At 41.1% G+C, this 21,412-nt stretch overlaps 1 protein-coding gene across 1 annotated transcript in view; it reads right to left on the bottom strand.

Annotated features, from left to right (window-relative positions):
- Positions 1-21,412, bottom strand: part of CATSPERE (catsper channel auxiliary subunit epsilon) — a gene marked incomplete at its 3' end in the record, with an annotated part of 71,967 nt that overhangs the window by 34,638 nt on the left and 15,917 nt on the right. The window contains exons 8-11 of the mRNA XM_084868515.1: positions 16,443-16,549; positions 7,909-8,401; positions 2,847-2,969; positions 576-1,050 (exon numbers count right to left, since the gene is read on the bottom strand). Coding sequence (XP_084724641.1) covers positions 576-1,050; positions 2,847-2,969; positions 7,909-8,401; positions 16,443-16,549 — 1,198 coding nt within the window. The remainder of the gene's footprint in view (positions 1-575; positions 1,051-2,846; positions 2,970-7,908; positions 8,402-16,442; positions 16,550-21,412) is intronic.

Raw genomic sequence — 21,412 nt, 5'->3', positions numbered from 1 at the left:
GGGGAGCCCTGTTGTCCTTAAAACAAGATGGCACGTGAAGTCACGGGGAGCATGCTATGTGATGATCAATTGGAATGATGTGGCTGCAAGCCAAGGGATGCAGGGTTGGCTAGAAGCCACCAGAAGCTAGGGAGAGGAAGGAAAGATTCCTCCTCGGGTATCAGAGGGAGCATGGCATTGCTGACACCTTGAAAGCAGACTTCCAGCCTCCAGAACTAGGAGACAATTCATTGCTGTTGTATTAAACCACCCAGCTTGTGTAGTTTGTTACAGGAGCCCTAGGACACGAATGAGACCATGTCACCTCCTACACTGAAGATGCACATGTGAGTTCTTATTTCATATCTGCTGATTGGCCAAATAATCTGAGGGGGGGAAAGAACTCGAGTTTGCCATTTTGCTATGAAGATCATAGTTAATGTTAGTAGAATTTGATACCCATTTTAGGTGATAAGAAGTCCACCTTTACCTATCAGTATTTAATGTACATTTAAATTTGCTACATCTTCATAAGAAAGTCATCTATTATGAAATCAAGAGTATTTTTTTTTTTTTGCACAATGAGAATGCCTCACCTAAATAAACATCATGAATAACACTGTCATCTGATAATTTTGAAAGATTCCCAAATTCTGTAGGTGTCTGTATAACTCCATTAGCAGAGAAATCGTGATAAGAATAGTAGATCCTGTGTTTGTCCCATAGTATTAATTCTGGCGTTGATGAATATACAAAATGTGGAGTTATAAAAGTGTCCCTTGTGACATTTAATGAAAAGTCTTTGAGCATCCAGTTTCTCGAATCTTCATTATATATCCCTAGGTAAATTTGTTTCATGACATTACATGTAAGACAGTAACTTAAAAACATGCCCAATTCCAAAGGATGCGCTGTATACACAATACTGTGTATACTCAGAGTAGCAATTGGGAGTATATATATAGTTTCCCTCACTTTTTTCATATTTATTATTTCGACAAATTCAAGAGAATCATATCCAAGATAAATTGCATCTCTTGTCCAGATTGCCAAGTTGCTTCTTTTGTTAGCCTGGAAAATGGAGAATAGAAAATAATTAGAATATCTTCAATTTTTAGGGATAGTCCTAACAATTCTTATCTTCTAACTTGCTATATTTAAAAGTAAAACATAGTTCAAAGATCTAGAACAAGCTCTCCAAAAATTCATCTGGAATAAAAAATACCCCAAATAGCCACAGCTATTTTGAGAGAGAAGAACAAAGTTGGAGGGATCACAATACCAGATATCAAGCTATATTACCAAGCCATGGTTCTCAAAACTGCCTGGTACTGGCAGAAGAACAGACATATAGACCAACTAGTAGCCCTGCACATGAATCTGTGTGCCAATTCCTTGCCAATAGCTCACTGCTGTCCTCCAGTAGCTCTTTGCCTGCTGCCCCACCCTCCTCTAGTCCCCTGCCCCTCCCCCCCCCACCGCCTCCACTCCTCCCACAGCTTGCTGCCCTGCCCCCTCTGTAGCTTTCCACTATGTACCTGCTAGTAGCTCGCTGCCCCAACCTCCTGCTGATCCATGACCCGGTCATTAAGTGGTCAGTCATTATGCTACATGGCGTAATGACTATTTGTATATTACATCTTTATTATATAGGATGGAACAGAATAGAGAATCTAGAAATTGACCCAAGCCATCATACTCAATAATTAATATTTGACAAAGGAGGCAAGAGCATATAATGGAGTCAAAACAGTCTCTCTAATAAATGGTGCTGGGAAATTTGGTCAGATACATAAAAATAAAAAAATAAAAAGAAGGAAGGAAGATCACCAACTTACACCATACATAAAAATAAACTCAAAATGGATAAAGGACTTAAATATAAGATGGAAAACCATAAAAAAAAAAAATCAGACAGGACTCCATAGACAGCAAAATATCAGACATATGTCGTAGCAATATCTTTGCCAGCACAGCTTCTAGGGCAATGGAAACTAAGGAGAAAATAAACAAATGGGACTACATCAGAATAAAAAGCTTCTGCACAGCAAAAGAAACCATCAACAAAACAACAAGAAAGCCCACTGCATGGGAGAACATATTTGCTAATATTATCTTCGATAAGGATTTAATCTCCAATATTTACAGGGAATTCAGACAACTTAACAAAAGGAAGATAAACAACTCAATAAAAAAAAAAAAAAATGGGCAAAGGACCTAAATAGACACTTTTCGAAAGAGGACATTCAGAAAGCAAAGAGACATATGAAAACACTGGTAGCCCTGCACACGAATCCGTACGCCAGTAGCTCTCTGTGGGACCTGGCAGCTCCGTGCCCACTACCTAGAGCACATGTGTCAAACACAAGGCCCGCGGGCCAAATCCAGCCCGCCAGGCCTTGCAATGTGGCCCGCACCACGCTGTCATCACTGCACTCCGCTGTCAGTTTATGACATTGTCAGTTTATGACTGTTCAGTAAAGCATTCGGCCCGCGATTTAGGCTGGATTTTAGATTTTGGCCCCTTCTCTGATTGAGTTCGACACCCCTAACCTAGAGGCTCTCCGCGGCCCAGAGGACCTCCTTGGCAGGGGCGGGACCCTTGCCTCATTGCCACAGTGACAAAGCAAGCATTCCACCAGGCTGCTCACACTGCCGGCTCTCAGTGGCTGCTCCTCCAGGACTGGGGGACTCCTGTAGAACCGAGGGGACTGGGCATCACCATCTTGTAGCTATGGATGCTGCCATTTTTGTGATGGAGGAATGGTTAATTTGCATAATACCCTTGATTAGATAGGATACTCAAAGTCACTAATTATCTGAGAGATGCAAATCAAAACAACAATGAAGTACCATCTCACACCTACCAGAATGGCTGTCATCAACAAATCAACAAATGGCAAGTCCTGGAGAGGATGCGGAGAAAAGGAAACCCTCGTGTGCCGCTGGTGGGAATGCAGGCTGGTGCAGCCACTGTGGAGAACAGTGTGGCGTTTCCTAAAAAATTTAAAAATGGAACTGCCATTGGACCCAGTGATCCCACTCCTAGGAATATATCCCAAGAAAACAGAAACACCGATCAGAAAGGATATATGCACCCCTATGTTCATAGCAGCACAATTTACCATAGCTAGGATTTGGAAACAGCCTAAGTGCCGATCAGCAGATGAATGGATTAGAAAACGATGGTACACCCTTTCGGTCCTTGAAGGAAGCGGGCAAGGTCGTGCAGAAAACCGCCGGTGTGAAACCGCCATTTCTCCTGCATGGGTCGCCGCGCCTTCGCCGGGCCTCCAGCAGGGACATGTTGGGCCAGACCGTGCATTCTGAGGTTCACCACCTCGGTGGTCCGCAGGAGCCACTACGAGGAGGGCCCGGGGAAGAATGCCATTTTCGGTGGAAAACAAGTGGCGATTACTGGCTATGATGGCTTTGTACTTTGGATCAGGATTTGCTGCACCTTTTTTTTTTATAGTGAGACACCAGCTGCTTAAAAAATAAGGATGTTTAATCCATGATACAGATATGAAGAGGAGCATTTTTAAGAGGTGCAATCTCCTTGAAAAATGGATCGAAATGTTGAACTGAACATACTAGATGTGATTGTAAATAAACTTATGGCATGAAAAACAAACAAACGAAAAAAACAAAACGATGGTACATCTATGCAATGTAAAAAAGAAGGAATTCTTACTATTTGCAACAGCATGGATGGAACTAGAAAGCATGATGCTAAGTGAAATAAGCCAGGCAGTGAAAGAAAAATACCACATGATCTCACTCATTTATGGATAATAAAGAACATTATAACCTGATGAACAAAAAGATAGATATAGAGGCAGAGAAAATTACAGCATGAAGGCTGGGGAGGGTTGCAGGGGTGGGGGAGGTAAGAGATCAACCAAAGGACTTGTATGTATGCATATAAGCATAACCGATGGACGCAAGACACTGGAGAGGGGGTGAGGGCAGGTGCCAGGGGTGAGGGAGAGTGGGGGGAGGGGAGGGGTTAGGTAGGGAAGGCCTGGGGAAGGTCAATGGGGGGGGGGAAGAGACATATGTACTACTATTTGTAATACTTTAGACAATAAAATAAAATTTAAAAAAAGTAAAACATAGTAACTAGAATGGTTTCTTTTTTCGTACATTTCTGAAAAATACTTCAGGCGCAGAAATATATGGCATAGAAATATGTCATATTACAATAAAAAGGAATTATTTCAGTAATTTTATTTTTTATCAGTAGAAATAATTAATCTTAATTCTTCAAAGACTATCGATCTTCTCTTTTCCTATGTATATATTTACTCTGGTCAGGAGTGCCTCTTTGACCTTGCTGTTTACTAAGATCGATCTATAACGGCACCTCAAACATTACATTATTATTATTTTTTAATTCTAGCTTCTGTGGGTATCAGATAAAGGGAAGAGAGAAATTAGAACTTTAAACAAATCAATACTTCCCTTTTGTGGACCCAGTCTGTTAGAGACAAAGGCTATTCAGAGACTACCTCTGAAATCCAGTGGTCCTAATTTCATTCAGTAGGCCCTTCTCCAGCTGTTTCTAATTCTTTTAAAAATATATATTTTATTGATTTCTTTTACAGAGAGCAATGAGAAAGAGTCAGAAACATCGATAAGAGAGAATCATCCATCAGCTGCCTCCTGCACACCTCCTAATGGGGATGTGCCCGCAACCAAGGTACTTAAAAAATATTTTTTATTGATTTTTTTACAGAGAGCAAGGGAGAAGGATAGAGAGTTAGAAACATCAATGAGAGAGAACCATCCATCAGCTGCCTCCTGCACACTTCCTACTGGGGATGTGACCGCAACCAAGGTACATGCCCTTGACCGGAATCGAACCCGGGACTCAGTTCACAGACCGATGCTCTATCCACTGAGCCAAACCGGTTAGGGCCCTCAGCTATTTAAGTATTTCACAATCTTCTGACTTCCATTCATCTCATCCAATTGTTGTATTGTCTTTATTTATAATTTGTATTTTCTGTTTGAATATTTTTGATATCTCTTATTAGTTTCTGATACCATGCAATATCATTATTTTGTATCTCAGTGGACTTCCTTTTTTTCCCTATATCAATCAGAATTTATTAGTATTTCAGGATTTAGTATTGATATCTTTATTGAACTCTGAAAAATTCTCAGCTCTCTCCCATTTTATTAATCTTTTATTTTGGAATTCTGATTAGATATATATTGGATTTTCTCTTTTCCATTCATCTCTCTCTTCTACTCTGTTTTCCATCCCTTTTTCTCTCATCTTTTCATTTTATTTAACTTCTTATCTAATTTATAATTTTAAGTATTTTTGTTGTATCCAATCTTCTATTTAAACTTTCCATTGAATTTTATATTTCAGTTATTATTAGTTTTATCTAAGTTTACTACATCAAATGTCATATTTCAACATTTATTCTTATATATTGATATATTTGAAATAGAATTCACATATAGAAATGGACCAAATGGAAATATATGTAGCTAAAAGATTTATCACAAAGCAAAGTCTTGTCAGAACTCCCAAATGCCACTCATTGTTTCCCAATTACTACATCTTTCCTTTCAGGATAACTACTATCCTAAATTTTATGATAATGAATTCCTTGCTTTTAGTATTACTAATTGCCTTGATATTTGATAGACTTTAAATATATATATATATATATATATATATATATATATATATATATATAATATATATATTATTGATTTTTTACAGAAAGGAAAGGAGAGGGATAGAGAGCTAGAAACATCGATCAGCTGCTTCCTGCACACCCCCTACTGGAGATGTACCCGCAACCAAGATATATGCCCTTGACCGGAATCAAACCTGGGACTTTTCAGTCCGTAGGCAGACGCTCTATCCACTGAGCCACACCAGTTCTGGCTTAATAGACTTTTTATCAATTTATTTAAGTCCAGTAAAAAAATGTCATATCTGTCAGTCCCTTGAGGGAATGATTCTGCTCTTTATTGTTTCTGCTGACTCCTGTGACATCGAACTTCTTCATATATTTGCCTTTTGAATATGAGCTCAATTTTGCCAGAATATTATTTGTGGAAAGTTTTCAAAGCCAGAAGGGATTTGTGTTTGCTTCTGCCTGGTACAAGACTTGGTATTTCTTGGCCCGCTGTGAATTTGGGCCCCAAAGTCCATGTGGGTTGTTTTTTGGTCATGAATTCCAAGGACAAGACTTTTTCTGGCCTTTTTAGAGTTAAAGTGGAGATACATTTAATTATGTTGGGAAATTTTGGAAGGTTCCTGTTTTATGCAAAAGAATTAGCAGATGCCCTCTCTTGCTCAGGTCCCAGGCTTTGTTTTAAGTACCAGATGTCTAAAAGCTTGGGACCAGCACTGGCCTCGGAGCCGAGATTTTGGCATTTGCTTATGTCTCTGAATTAGTGCTACAGGACTCCACTTTCCTCTTGAAATTTTCCTTATTTCCACAGAGGCCCAGTTATGTGCCTAAAGAAGTTTAAGATTTTTTATGCAGCATTTCAGGTGTTCTGTAATGCTCTAACTTAAGGATATCTTATTCACTCTATTGTCAGAAACTAAAGAGTTAATTCATTTTTGAGAGCACATGGGAGTTTTTGTTTGTGGAAAATAACTTTTTGATCTTTTGCCCATGACAAGACAAAATAAAACTCTCATAATATAACTGTATGACACTGTGCAATAATACACAAGATTCATTTTATTCTCTGTTGTCAGAGGTACAGCTCTGTAAAGGGCTCTGAGAAGTTAGGTCAGGAAGATAGAGCTATTTTCAGCCATGTAAAATAATTCTGCAAAAAAACTTACAGAGTATAGTCTAATATTTCACTGAATTGAAAGGTATGGTGAATATTTAAATGTGTAAGTGTGAATACACCCTACCTAATAAAAGAGTAATATGCAAATTAACCACTACTCTGCTACACCCACCAGCCAATCAGAGTGAGTATGCAAATTAATCCAACCAAGATGGCTGTAACCACAGATAGCAATTGAGAGGCTTGGTCTTCCCCAGCAATAGAGGAAGCCAAGCTTTCCACACACCCTGGCCAGCTTAGGCCTCCCCTCAAGGATACAAAGTTTCAATTATAGAAGGTAAACAAATCCAAACAGAAATGGCGGCAGCCACTGAGCGAGCAGGGGGCTTGGGCTTGGCTCCAGGCTACAAAGTTTCAATTGTAGAAGGTAAATAAATTCCAGATACCAGGGCCTCCGCTTGGGTCACCAGTGGGGCATGCCTGGTCTGCAAATCACCAAAGGTCCCACACCCCAAGGGAACCCCCACCCTGATCCAGACACCATTCAGAGCAAACCAGCTGGCCCTCACACATGCACCAAGGCCTCTATCCTATCTAATAAAAGAGTAATACGCCTGGCCCTCACACATGCACCAAGGCCTCTATCCTATCTAATAAAAGAGTAATACGCAGATTGACCATCACTCCAACACACAAGATGGCTGCCCCCATGTGGTCAAAGATCCTGCCCCCAGGTGGACACAAGATGGCCAGCAGGGGAGGGCAGTTGGGAGACACCAGGCCTGCAAGGGAGGGCAGTTGGAGGCAATCAACCCTGCAGGGAAGGGCAGTTAGGGGTGACCAGGCTGGCAGGGAAGCAATTAGACATCAATCAGGCTGACATGGGAGTGGTTAGGGGGTGATTAGGCTGTCAGGCAGAAGCCGTTAGGGGCAATCAGGAAGGCAGGCAGGTGAGCAGTTGGGAGCCAGCAGTCCTGGATTGTGAGAGGGATGTCTGACTGCCCAGTGGGATTGGGTCTAAATAGGCAGTTGAACATCCCTCGAGGGGTCCCAGATTGGAGAGGGTGCAGGCTGGGCTGAGGGACACCCCCTCACCCTGTGCGTAAATATTGTGCACTGGGCCTCTAGTATGTGTAATATTTTACTAACCTTCAATAAATAGTTAATCCAACACCATTTTCTTGTTGTGAGGCCAATAATTCCACCATCGGGAAGATTTTCCTTGCTTCCCAGTTTTACAAATGTGGTAGTATTTTTTAGATAGAGGACACCATTGATTAAAAAAAATACTCCATCAGGGGATAGGCTCACACCAGACACGTTGCTTCTTTCTTCGTCAGTCAGGATGCCTGGAGGCACTCTGATTGTTGTCCAAGTGCGAAATGAATCGTTGGTTTGGAAGGTCTCCATATGGGCTACCAGAACAATAGATGATGGAACACAGGCAGCCGAGACTATCATTAACTGACTGCCACGTGGTGAAGAGATTGGTAAAAAGCCAGGAACCTCAGGGATTGTCAACCAAGGAAAACCCAGCAGGAAAAGGACATCTGAAACAAAGCAATCTTGAAAAGTCACCTGATTTCCTCTGATCTCTTTTATTGTATCACTTGCTCCCATTGGTACTGAGATATGCCAGGCCCTAAGAAGAGGACAGAAAATATAAGAATTAGCCGAAACCGGTTTGGCTCAGTGGATAGAGCCTCGGCCTGTGGACTGAAAGGTCCCAGGTTCGATTCTTGTCAAGGGCATATACCTTGGTTGCAGGCACATCCCTGGTGGGGTGTGTGCAGGAGGCAGCTGGTAGATGTATCTCTCTCATCGATGTTTCTAGCTCTCTATCCCTCTCCCTTCCTCTCTGTGAAAAATCAATAAAAATATTAAAAATATATATATATATATTAAAAAAGAAAAGAAAAGAAAAGAATTAAATGGTCTCTCTTCTCCTATCCATCTTGCAGAGTGTTGGCATTTATCATCTTTACAACTTAAAAAAAATTTATCAACATAAACCTGGGTAAAATAAATCAAATAGTATTAAAATGCTACCCATTTCTCCTCATTCTTTACTCTTGTTCCCAAAGGATAACTATCTTTTTTTTTTTTTTAAGTTTTTATTGATTTCAGGAAGGAAGGAAGAGATAGAGCTAGAAACATCCATAATGAGAGAGAATCATCAATTGGCTGCCTTCTGCACACCCTCTATTGGGGATTGAGCCCACAATCTGGGCATGTGCCTTGACCAGGAATTGAACCATGACCTCCTAATTCATAGGCTGATACTCAACCCATGAGCAACACTGGCTGGGTGAAGGAAAACAATCTTGACTCTTACTGCTCCTTCATATTCTCAAATAAATATTCCTAAGTATAACTTTTACACATTGGCTTCTTATACGACAGATGAAACTGCTATCTCTCATAGCGTATACTTTCTGACGCATCTTTTCTTTCAAATGTCACAATGTTTAGCTAACTAGTGTTTATATTATTTTTTAAAATATATTTTATTGATTTTTTACAGATAGGAAGGGAGAGAGATAGAGAGCTAGAAACGTCGATGAGAGAGAAACATTGACCAGCTGCCTCTTGCACATTCCCCACCGGGAATGTGCCCGCAACCAACGTACATGCCCGACTGGAATCGAACCTGGGACCTTTCAGTCCTCAGACCGAAGCTCTACCACTGAGCTAAACCGGTTCTGGCTAGTGTTTAAATTGTTATTAACATGTATATATTTTTACTACTGAGCCAGTTATTATACTAAGATTGTTTTCTTTGATAAATGTATATTTCTAATACTTTCCCTAGAGTTAATATTTTATTTTGAAAATTTGTTTAGTGTTCTAACTTTTCCAATAGGTAGCTGAAATGGCCCTTCACCATGGTTTCCATGTAGTGAATGCAGAGGTAATCTAGCACTTGTTTGCTGGGATTTATTTCCCTTCATTTCTCTCTGGGTTGAAGCAGCACTTACTGGATCTAATACTTTGATCTTGTTTTGCTAACACATATTCTTCAGTAAGTACTCTTTGTCCAAGTGCATCTGAAAATAATTCTTTTGAGATCCCGAAATTCAAAAATATCTTTATCACATTTGTTTTATAATTTGTCTGGGCAGAGACTTCAGAGCCTGGTCAGCATTTTCTCCGGTCTGTTTGTATTCAGGGTTACTAATGAGAGTGACACATTGATTACTTAAATGGCTTGCCTTTCTATACGTTTTTAGGGTCTTCCCCTTTGTTCTTGGAATTCCAAAATTTGACAGGGGTGGGTCTTATCTTTTGAAGTGGACACATAAAGAATTTGTGGAAACAGGCACTCAGACATATATCTTAGAAGTCAGGGGAAGTTCTGAGGAACATTTCTCAGCAGGCCCATCCAGACACATCAGGCTGCAGAATGGTCAGGAAATCTTCATTAGTTTCCTATTTCCTCAATGAACACACACTTGGTGGTGATGGCATTCTGCCCACTCAGAATGAGGACTTGCCGGGTCAAGAGGACCCCATGTTGGAGTAATTATATGGTTGTCATCAAACCTCTATGCCCTATGAAAATCGGTGCAACTCTGATTCTGACTCTAACATCTATCAATATTTCAAGTTCAATTACAAAAACAAAAAATCACCAGTACCATTTCGTGACATTGTCCACTGGCTATAGTAATCTCATACTAAGGTGAACACCTACCTGTGTAGTAGTCACCCAGATCCAGATTCAGAAGATACCAATACTGTGGAAAGTTAATGTCTCTCCCTCCCTCTTCTCTACCTGCCACATTTTTGTTTGCATTGTGTCCACATTCCTGTGCTTTTAAAAACTAGTTTTGCCAGATGTATGTCTTACTAAATCATAGAGAATGCAAGGGAAAAAATAGAAAAATCCACTAGTAGAGAGACTTCAAATTCCCTCTGTCAGTAATGAACAGATCTAGAAGATAGAAAATCAGTAAAGACATGGTTGAAGGAACAATACCATGAACCAATAGATCTAATTGGTTTAAGACTACTTCATTCAACAACAGCAGAATATACATTCTTCTCCAGCTCACATACCGTGTTTCCCCAAAAATAAAACATCCTCTGAAAATAAGACCTACTTACAGGTTTCCTTCTGAGTGAAATATAAGGCATCCCCCCGAAAATAAGGACCCCCTCGCCCTAGGCTCTGTCTCAGAATGAGAATTAATTTAAAGTAAACTGGTCGCTAGGGCCGCCCCGACTGGCGTCTAGCAACCAGTGATGTTACGCGGAGTCCTGACGTCACTGCTGTGTGGAGGCGGAGCAGAGGTCGGAGTGAGTGGTGAGCGTGGGGCGGGAGAGAGGAGGAGACTTTCGCAGATGCGTGTAGAAGAACAGGAGGATTAGAGCAGACGGGATGCGGCGAAGGTGGTGAGTGCTGGTCTGTCTCTGGTGACACTACCTGATGCTCATGGCCGTCCTCATGATGACTGAAGGTTCTCAGTGGCAGACCCTGCTCCAGCCCAGATCCAGGCCCCAGCAAGCCCAGTGACAGTCCCCAGGCAGGCCCCATGGGGTAAATGTCTGATAAAGGGGTAGGGGGGATGTCTGGTGAAGGTGTTCAGTGGCAAAGGGGTGGGGGGAGGGGGATCACTTAAAATGACACAGGAGGATCAGAGGGGGCAATCAAAATGACACAGGAGTATCAAAAGGGGTTACTAAAATGGTAATCCCCCCTCTGATTCTCCTGTGCCATTTTGATTCCCCCCTCTGACCCCCTTTGTGTCATTTTAAGTGATCCCCCTCCCCCCACCTTGATACCCCAATTCCTTTTTTTTTACCCCTAGAAATGAGTGCAAAAAGAAAAAGCTACTCCGTGGAGTACAAGAAAGGAATCGTGGAAGACTCTTGGGGCCAGAATCTTACTGCTTTCTGCAAAGAGAAGATGTTGAGTATCTGATTGGTTCGAAATGGTGAGCAGAGTATGGTAACCTCATTGAACAAGTGGACAAGGGAAATGCTAAAAAGCACAAGTGTGGATCAGGTCAGCAACCATTATTTTCCGAGCTGGAAGACCTGATCTGTGAATGGGTTGCTGACAGGAGAGCAAAGGCTTTGGTTGTAAATAGGTCTCAGATTCAAGAATTTGCCCTTGCAATGGCACCATAGTTTGACATAGCCCCCGAAGACTTCAAAGCATCACAATGCTGGCTGGATAATTTCCTTCAGTGAAGTGAACTGTCTTTACGAAGATCTACAACATTGTTTAGGTTGGAAGATACTCAAGTTATTAAGCGAGCACTTGCATTCAAGTCCTTTATTGATGATGCTAACTTCTCTAAATACAATCTTTCCAACATGATTGCTATGGATGAAACTGCAGTGTTTATGGGCCAATCATCTCAAACAACAATTGAACAGCGGGGTGCCTCCTTAGTGTATATTCCCTCCACTGCTTACAAAAATGCACGTGTTTCCTGTATTTTGGCAATTCGTCTGGATGGCACTAAAATCCCATCTTTAATCACTTCTAAGGGCAAGAAGGAAAAGATTGAATGTGTTTGGGGCGTGTTTATTCTTGAAACTGAAAAAATCTGGGCCACACAAGCAGCTATAAGGAAGTGGGTGGATTTAATGCTGCCGCTTGTTATGCAAGGGAGCCAAAGAGGTCTGCTAGTCTGGGATACAGCCAGCACTCACCGTGCTAAAGACATGAAGACATTTCTTCACAAAAGAAAAATAGATCAGCCGAACCCGTTTGGCTCAGTGGATAGAGTGTCGGCCTGTGGACTGAAGGGTCCCAGGTTCGATTCTGGTCAAGGGCATGTACATTGGTTGCGGGCACATCCCTGGTGGGGGTGTGCAAGAGGCAGCTGATCGATGATTCTCTCTCATCAATATTTCTAGCTCTCTATCTCTCTCTCTTCCTTTATGTAAAAAAATCAATAAACTATATTTTTAAAAAATAGATCAGATAATGATTCCCACAGGAATGACGGCCTATCTCCAGACTCTTGATATTGCAATAAACAAGCCATTCAAAGACAATTTGTGCATGGAAATTAATGACTACATTGAAAATAAAATGGAGAGAAATCAGCGTGGAAACTTTGTGAAACCTAAACTGCAAGAAGTTGTGACTTGGGTGAAGAATTCATGGGAGAAAAATCACTGACAGTTGCATTGCAAATGCACTGGGAGCAGGCTACCTTGACGAGAAGTACTCATTTAAAGACAGTGAGAGATTTGCTAAACATGAGAGATTTGGTCCACTGATTTTGAAAGAAATGGAGTCACAAGAAATTCACCAGGAAATTCAGGAATTGGATTGTTATGATGATGTTCCAGAAGATGATGACATGATTGTCATTGAATAAATGAGTAAATTCTTGATCCTGTAGGATTCACAGTTTGTCTGGTTTGTGTTGACAACTACCGTACTACTGTACCGTATACAGGTAATAAATTTCCTTTATTTTCATTTAACAATAAATGTGTACTGTATTCTTCTTCATGGAAAAATAAGACCTCCCCTGAAAATAAGACCTAGCACATCTTTGGGAGCAAAAATTAATATAAGACACTGTCTTATTTTCAGGGAAACAGGGTAGAAACATCGATGAGAGAGAATCATCGATCAGCTGCCTCTTGCACACCCCCTACTGGGGATGTGCCCACAACCAAGGTACATGCCCTTATCCAGAATCGAACCTAGGACATTTCAGTCCGCAGGCTGATGCTCTATCCACTGAGCCAAACCGGTTTCGGCTCAAGTGAGTTTTTAAAATATATATATATTTTATTGATTTTTTACAGAGAGGAAAAGAGATAGAGAGCTAGAAATGTTGATGAGAGAGAAACATCGACCAGTTGCCTCTTGCACACCCCCTACCGGGGATGTGCCCGCAACCAAGGTACATGCCCTTGACTGGAATCGCACCCGGGACCTTTCATTCCGCAGACCGACGCTCTACCACTGAGCCAAACCAGTTTCGGCTCATGTGAAATTTTAAGTAATCCAAACTAAATGAAAATACAACTTACCAAAATTTGGGGAATGAAGTGAAAGCAGTGTTTAGAGGGAAATTTATAGCATCAAATGCTTGAATTAGAAAAAAAAAATCTAAAATAAATAATTTAATTTCCACCTTAGGGAACTAGAGAAAGAAAAGCATTATAAACCTAAAGGAAGAAGAAGAAAAGTAATAAAAATCAGAGCACAAATCAATAAATGGAACACAAAAATGCTGGAAGCCAATTCCAGCATGCTAGTAGGGCTGAATCATCTGAGATGGCTAAAAACCATCTCCCCCAAACCTGAACAGGATAATCGTCTGCTGCCAGACAGCTCAGGGCATTTTATTGCCTCCTTTTGGCCAAATACCTGATTAACAGCTGTAGGCTATTCCACAAACTGACAATGCTTCTGAACCCTACCCTTTGAAGTGTATGTCTCCACCTTTCCTTAGGACAAATTGTGTTAATAAAAAGCAAGGTTCCTAGACAAGGAGGTAGTCTTCTAGCTCCTTCAGCTGAAGCTCCTCTGTCCGCCAATGCCTTTCAAAATTATCTTTCATCTTTGGACTCCTTCTTAATCTATGCATCAGCCTCTTTCTCCAGATTGCTGAACCCTTTGTAAGGCTGGGACAAGAACCCCAGGCACAAAAAAAATGGAGAAAATCAATAAGAAAAGCTGGTTCTTTGTGAAGTTCAATAAAATTGATAAACTTTCTAGTTGAGCTAAGAAAAAAAGAGAAAGGACACAATATACTAATATCACAGATGAAAGTGAGGGCATCATTATTGATTGCATTGGCATTAAAGGATAAAAAATAATACTATGAACAGTTCTATGCTCATAAATTTGACAACTTAGATGAAATGGACCAAATGAAAGACAACCTACCAAAAATCACATAGGGAGAAATAGATGTGAATAGTAATATATCTATTTAAAAAATTGACAATGAATAACTTTTCAAAACAAAAAGCACCAGGCCCAAATTAGTTCAGTGGTGAATTCTAACATTTAAGGAACATGTTATGCCAATTCTCTACAATCTCTTCCAGAAAATAGAAGCAGAGGGAATATTTCCCAACTCATTTCATGAGGCCACTATTACCCCAATACCACAATCAGGTAAACACATCACGGATAAAGCTACAGACATTTTGAATCCAACAATGTGTAAAAATAACTATGTACTGTGACCAAATGGGACTTCTTCTAGTTATGCATATATGGTTCAACATTTAAAAATCAACTAATGTGCCAAAACCGGTTTGGCTCAGTGGTAGAGGGTCGGTCTGCAGAATGAAAGGTCCTGGGTTCGATTCCGGTCAAGGGCATGTACCTTGGTTGTGGGAACATCCCCAATAGGGGGTGTGCAAGAGGCAGCTGGTCGATGTTTCTCTCTCATCAACGTTTCTAGCTCTCTATCTCTCTTCCTTCCTCTCTGTAAAATATCAATAAAATCCTTTTTTTTTTAAAGAAAAGAAAAGGAAACACAAGTTGAATTTTTAAAAAAAATAAAAATCAACTAATGTAATCTATCACATCAACAGGTTAAGGAAGAAAATGTATATAATCATATCAATAAATGGGATAAAAAGCATTTGACAAAATCCACCAACCATTCATGATAAAAACTCTCAGCAAACTATCAACAGAGAGGAACTTCTTCAATTTGATAAAGAAGCATCTACAAAGAACGTACTAAGAACATAATGATGAGAAACTATAGCCTTTCCTCCTAATAACGGGAACAAAGTATAATGTCTCCTCTTACTACCCCTATTCAACATCATATTAGAAGTACATATTTTATCTTTTTGGTTTTAAGCTCTTTGACCTGTGCCTAGGAGGTTCAACAGATTTAAGAAAAGTTGTCTAAACCCCATGATAACTTGCCAACTTAACAGTAACAGATTTTACTTCTCAAGTGGAATTTGTGATGTGCAGTTATTTATATATATATATATATATATATATATATATATATATATATATATATATATATATATATGTATGTGGTGGCACAACTGTGACATCGGTAGAAAACATCCTATATAATAAAAAGCTAATATGCAAATTGATCAAACAGTGGAACGACTGTTCACCATGATGCACACTGACCACAAGGGGGCAGAAGCTCAATGTAAAAGCTGCCCCCTGGTGGTTAGTGTGCTTCCACAGGGGGAGCACCACTCAGCCAGAAGCCGGTCTCACAGCAGTGGTGATAGGAGCCTCTCCTGTCTCTGTAGCGGTGCTGAGGATATCCAACTGACAGCTTAGGCCCACTCCCTAAGCTGGCAGTCAGACATCCCCCAAGGGCTCCTGGATTTCAAGAGGGTGCAGGCTGGGCTGAAGGGATACCCCTCCCCCTGAGTGCATGAATTTCGTGCACCGGGCCTCTAGTTTTACGATATTGCCAGGATGTGCCACCATCTTGAAGGTTTAGCTTTTAATATAAATTGTGAGACTATAATCCAGGAGTGTGACTGGCAATTTCTGAGTTGGTAACTAGGTCTCATTATCACTTTTTTTTTTTTTTTTTTTTTTTTTTGGTATCATAAAATAATCTTCTTGGAAGTTACACATAAGATATTCCATGAAATTTTGCTAGGGTTTTAAAACCTCTTTTGCTTTAAGTGTCTGATACTTATTTTACTGAATTATATAGATGAATTTTATATTTGAAATTTAAAAAATTAAATACCCATCCTTCAGTTTTTCATCTGAAAGATAAACTTTTCTTCTCAGAAGTGTATGTATGCTTGGCCTCTGTCCCAAAGTGGCCATCTGCCTTGTAAGTACATAGGAATTCTGTAAAAAAAAAAAAAATAATTAAATTATTTTTACTCTTTTCATAACCAAATTTACTTGGAAATTACATCATGTTATATTGAATCAATTATTTTAGTTAAGACACTTTATAAATTTACCAATATGTGAGTATACTATGCACAATCAGAATACTGAATGAGATTAACTGGATACGAGAAACCAAGATGGTGGCATAGGTAAACGCCTAACTGCAGCCTCACACAACAATTTCAAAAAAATACAACTAAAATACAAAATGGACATTATCCAGAACTACAGGAAAGTTGACTGACTGGAAATTCTACAACGAGAAGGAAAGAGAAAACCAGAAGGAAAATCAGAGGAGCTGTAGAAGCCTAAGGTACAGAGACACTGTGCGTGCATGGGGAGAGGACGGAGTCGGAGAGGTGGGGGCAGCTGAGTGCATTGCTGGCATTCCCTAGCGGGAAGGAGATAAAAGCTCCGGAATGGGCTGAACCCCAGTTCCAACTGCACTGAACCCTAGTTCTGGGAAAGACCCTGGGAACCCCGGCTCATACAGAGGGATTCTAGGCTGTAAGGCAGAAGCTCAGGGGAGCAGCGAAAGGCCAAGCCCTGGAGTCGCGCACATTGTCGCAGAGGATGGATTGTTGGCTGTGCCGCTGGATTGCCCTAGCGGGAAGGAGACAAAAGTTCTGGACTGTGCTGAGCCTTAGTTCCAACTGCACTGAACCCCAGTTCTAGACCAGACCCTGGGGATCCAGGAGCATAAGGAGGGAATCTGGGCTGTAAGATGGAAATTCAGGGGAGCGGCGAAAGGCAGAGCCCCAGAGTTGCGCACGTTGCATGGGAAGGAGACAAAAGCTCTGGACTGCACTGAACCCCACTTCTAACCCCACTTCCAACTACACTGAACCCCAGCTTCGGGTTCATTCAGGGAGAGACTAGACTGTCTGGTAGTGGATGAAACTTGAGGGCACCTTTATCTCAGAGGTGCTTGCAGCGAGAACCAAAGCAGCAAGTACCAAAAGACACTGAGGAACACTGAGACCCAGGAACCTCATAGGGTGGGGCTGACAGGAAGCCATGGCTGTAGGCTCCACCCTGAAACTCCGCCCCATCCAAGCTGAACGCAGAGGCTTTTGCAAATTTCCAAGTCTAGTCGAATAAGGCTGTCTCCCGACATAGACACAGCTGATCCTCACAACCAATTGGCCTGGAGGTCACTTCCTCCCAGTGATACCAACAATAATCAAGACTTAACTACAATAAGGCTGTACACACACTCCACAAAGGGGTGCACCAAGAGTGTCCACCTCAGGTAACTGGGAGGCTGACCCACTGAACCATATAGGATACCTTAGCACACAAAGCCACCCTATCAACTCAAGGAAGCTGAGAAAATGCCAAGATAAGGAAACAGATCACAAACGAAAGAAATGGAGAATAACAAGCGACTGCATATAGAGTTCAAAACCACGGTTATAAGGTTTTTCAAAAATTTCCTAGAAAAGGCCGATAAAATAAACAAGACCTATGAGGATATGATAAGGGATCAACTAGAAATAAAAAGGGATCAACTAGAAATTAAGAATACATTGTCTGCCGGGACTGGTTTGGCTCAGTGGATAGAGCATCAGCCTGCAGACTGAAAGGTCCCGGGTTCGATTCCAGTCAAGGGCATGTACCTTGGTTGTGGGCACATCCCCAGTACGGGGTGTGCAAGAGGCAGCTGATCAATGAATCTCTCTCATCAATGTTTCTAACTCTGTCCCTCTCTTTTCCTCTCTGTGAAAAATCAATAAAATATATTTTTAAAAAAATACATTGTCTGAAATATAAAATATTATACAGAGTCCTAAAAACAAAATGGAAGAATCAAGTCAAAGATTTGGAACACAAAGAGCCAGAAAACACTCCTCTGCAGAAGCAAGAAGATAAGAGAATTCAGAAAGTTGAGGATAATGTAAGAAACCTCTGGGACAACTTCAAACGAACCAACATCAGAATTATGGGGGTCCCAGAAAATGAGAGAGAGCAAGATACCGAAAACATATTGGAAGAAATAGTGACAGAAAACTTCCCCCACCTGGTGAAAGAAATAGACTTACAAGTCCAGGAAGCACACAGAACCCCAAACAAAAGGAATCCAAAGAGGACCACACCTAGACACATCATAATTAAAATTCCAAGAGCAAAAGACAAAGAGAGAATATTAAAAGCAGCAAGAGAAAAGCGGGTAGTTACCTATAAAGGAGCACCCATACGATTGTCAGCTGATTTCTCAACAGAAACCATGCAGGCCAGATGGGAATGGCAAAAAATATTCAAGATGATGAATAGCAAGAACCTACAGCCAAAAATACTCTACTCAGAAAAGCTATCACTCAGAATTGAAGGCTAGATAAAAAACTTCACAAATTAAAAAAAAGCTAAAGAAGTTCATCACTGCCAAACCAGAATCATATAAATTGCTGAAGGGGGTTCTTTAGGAAGAAGATAAAGATAAAAATTATGAACAACAAATATGTAACTATCAACAAGTGAATCTAAAAACCAAGAGAATTAAAAAATCTGATGAACAATATTAACTGGTGAATATAATAGAATCAGAGGTATGGAAGGGGAGTGAACTGATAATTCTCAGGGAAAAGGGGAGTGGGAGGAGCAGGAAGAGACTGAACATAAACTGTGCACCTATAGATGAGATCAATGGGGGGTGTGGAAAGGGCAGAGGGTGGGGTGGGAACCTGGTGGAGGGGAGCAATGAAGGGGAAAAAATTAGGAAAATTTGTAATAATATGAACAATAAAGATTTATTTAAAATTTAAAAAAAAAAAGGGGGGGGGGGGAGAATACTGAATGAACTGAGACTATCAGGACCCCTAAATAAATACCCTTAAATTTACTACCAACAGAATACATAATGGAGTTTCTAAAACATATCTGTTAAAATTATTTCTACATGAGTTACCTTCAAAGCAACATACTCTTTCAAGGCAGATTTCAAATGATATCTGGAGAGTTTTTTGTTTGTTTTTTAATATATTTTATTGATTTTTCACAGAGAGGAAGAGAGAGGGATAGAGAGTTAGAAACATCGATGAGAGAGAATCATCGATCAGCTGCCTCCTGTACACCCTACACTGGGGATGTGCCCACAACCAAGGTATATACCTTGACCGGAATCGAACCCAGGACTCTTCAGTCCACAGGCCCAAGCTCTATCTACTGAATCAAACTGGTTTTGGCTATCTGGAGAGTTTAAGAAAAATTCTCTTAGTAACAGACAAATATGACATGCTATCTCTTTTTCTCAAGAGATTTAAGGGGAAGTTGAATTGACTAGAATTATTCCTAATAAGGTATTTTTAGAATATAGGGAATATTCAATAGTTTTATTATGGGGAATCCCTAGAATTAAAAAATCAGATAATGAGGGTCAGTCTAGAATTCCATAGATCCTTTCTGCCCTAATCCTCTGATAATGCTTCTGTTTAATTTTCTAGAAATACTAGAGGCCTGGTGCATGAAATTCATGCATGGGGGGAGGGGGGTCCTCAGCCCCGCCTGCATCCTCTACAATCCAGGATCCCTCTCGCAATCTGGGACCACTGGCTCCTCACCGCTCACCCGCCTGCCTGCCTAATGCCCCTAACTGCTCCCCTGCCAACCTGATCCCCCTAACTGCCTAACTGCTCTCCCCTCCTGGCCTGATCCCCCTAACTGCCAATCTATGCTCCCCTCTTGGCCTGATCCCCCTAACTGTCTAACTGCTCCCCCATCCTGGCCTGATCCCCCTAACTGCCTAACTGCCACCTCCTACCAGCCTGATCCCCCTAACTGCCTATTGGCTCTCCCCTCCTGGCCTGATCCCCCTAACTGCCTATTGGCTCTCCTCTCCTGGCCTGATGCCCCTAACTGCCTAACTGCCACCTCCTACCAGCCTGATCCCCCTAACTGTCTAACTGCTCCCCCATCCTGGCCTGATCCCCCTAACTGCCTATCTGCTCTCCCCTCCTGGCCTGATCCCCCTAACTGCCTATCTGCTCTCCCCTCCTGGCCTGATCCCCCTAACTGCCTAACTGCCACCTCCTACCAGCCTGATCCCCCTAACTGCCTATTGGCTCTCCCCTCCTGGCCTGATCCTCCTAACTGCCAATCTATGCTCCCCTCTTGGCCCGATCCCCCTAACTGCCTATCTGCTCTCCCTTCCTCGTCATGCCCTTTGAACCCCCCAGCACAGGCATGCTGAGAGCTCTCTGCTGCGGCCCTGCCCCCATCCTGATTGGTCATTTTGTGACAGTGTTGCAGGCAATTTGCATATTCATCTATTATTAGTATATATATCAACCACCTACAAAGGAGCCTTTGAGTTTGTCATGATGAGTGTCAGAGAGAAATGGAGAGGGAGAGAGAGAGAGAGAGAAAAAAAAAAAATCAATGATGTGAGAGAATCATAGATTGGCTGCCTCCTGCATGCTCCCTGCTGGGAATCGAGCCCGAAACCCAGGCATGTTCCCTGAGTGGGAATCAAACTGACCTGACCTCATGGTCCATGGGTCAATGCTCAACCACTGAGCCACACCAGCCAGGCAGGACTAGTTCTCTTTTGATTAGCTGCTTGGAAGTGTGATTACTAGGTCAAAATTATAAATATTTAAAAAATTGTTGATACATATTACCAAAATGGTTTCTAAAAGAACTATGACAATTAACTTTATTATTGGTGATGTATAACAGAATAAATTTCACTGTACTAGTGTCAACTTTTGCATTATTATTTTTAAATTATTTTTCTAGTTGTAGCATAAATATATGCCTTTGTGTCTTTGCTTATGAAATTGCTCATATTCTTACTTCTCTCCTCACATTTTAGGTTTC

Source organism: Pipistrellus hanaki (genome assembly GCF_964339955.1).
Source record: "Pipistrellus hanaki genome assembly, chromosome: 20".
Classification (NCBI taxonomy): Eukaryota; Metazoa; Chordata; class Mammalia; order Chiroptera; family Vespertilionidae; genus Pipistrellus; species Pipistrellus hanaki.
Note: the sequence above shows the minus strand (reverse complement) of the source record. Positions and strands in the feature narration are given on the sequence as shown.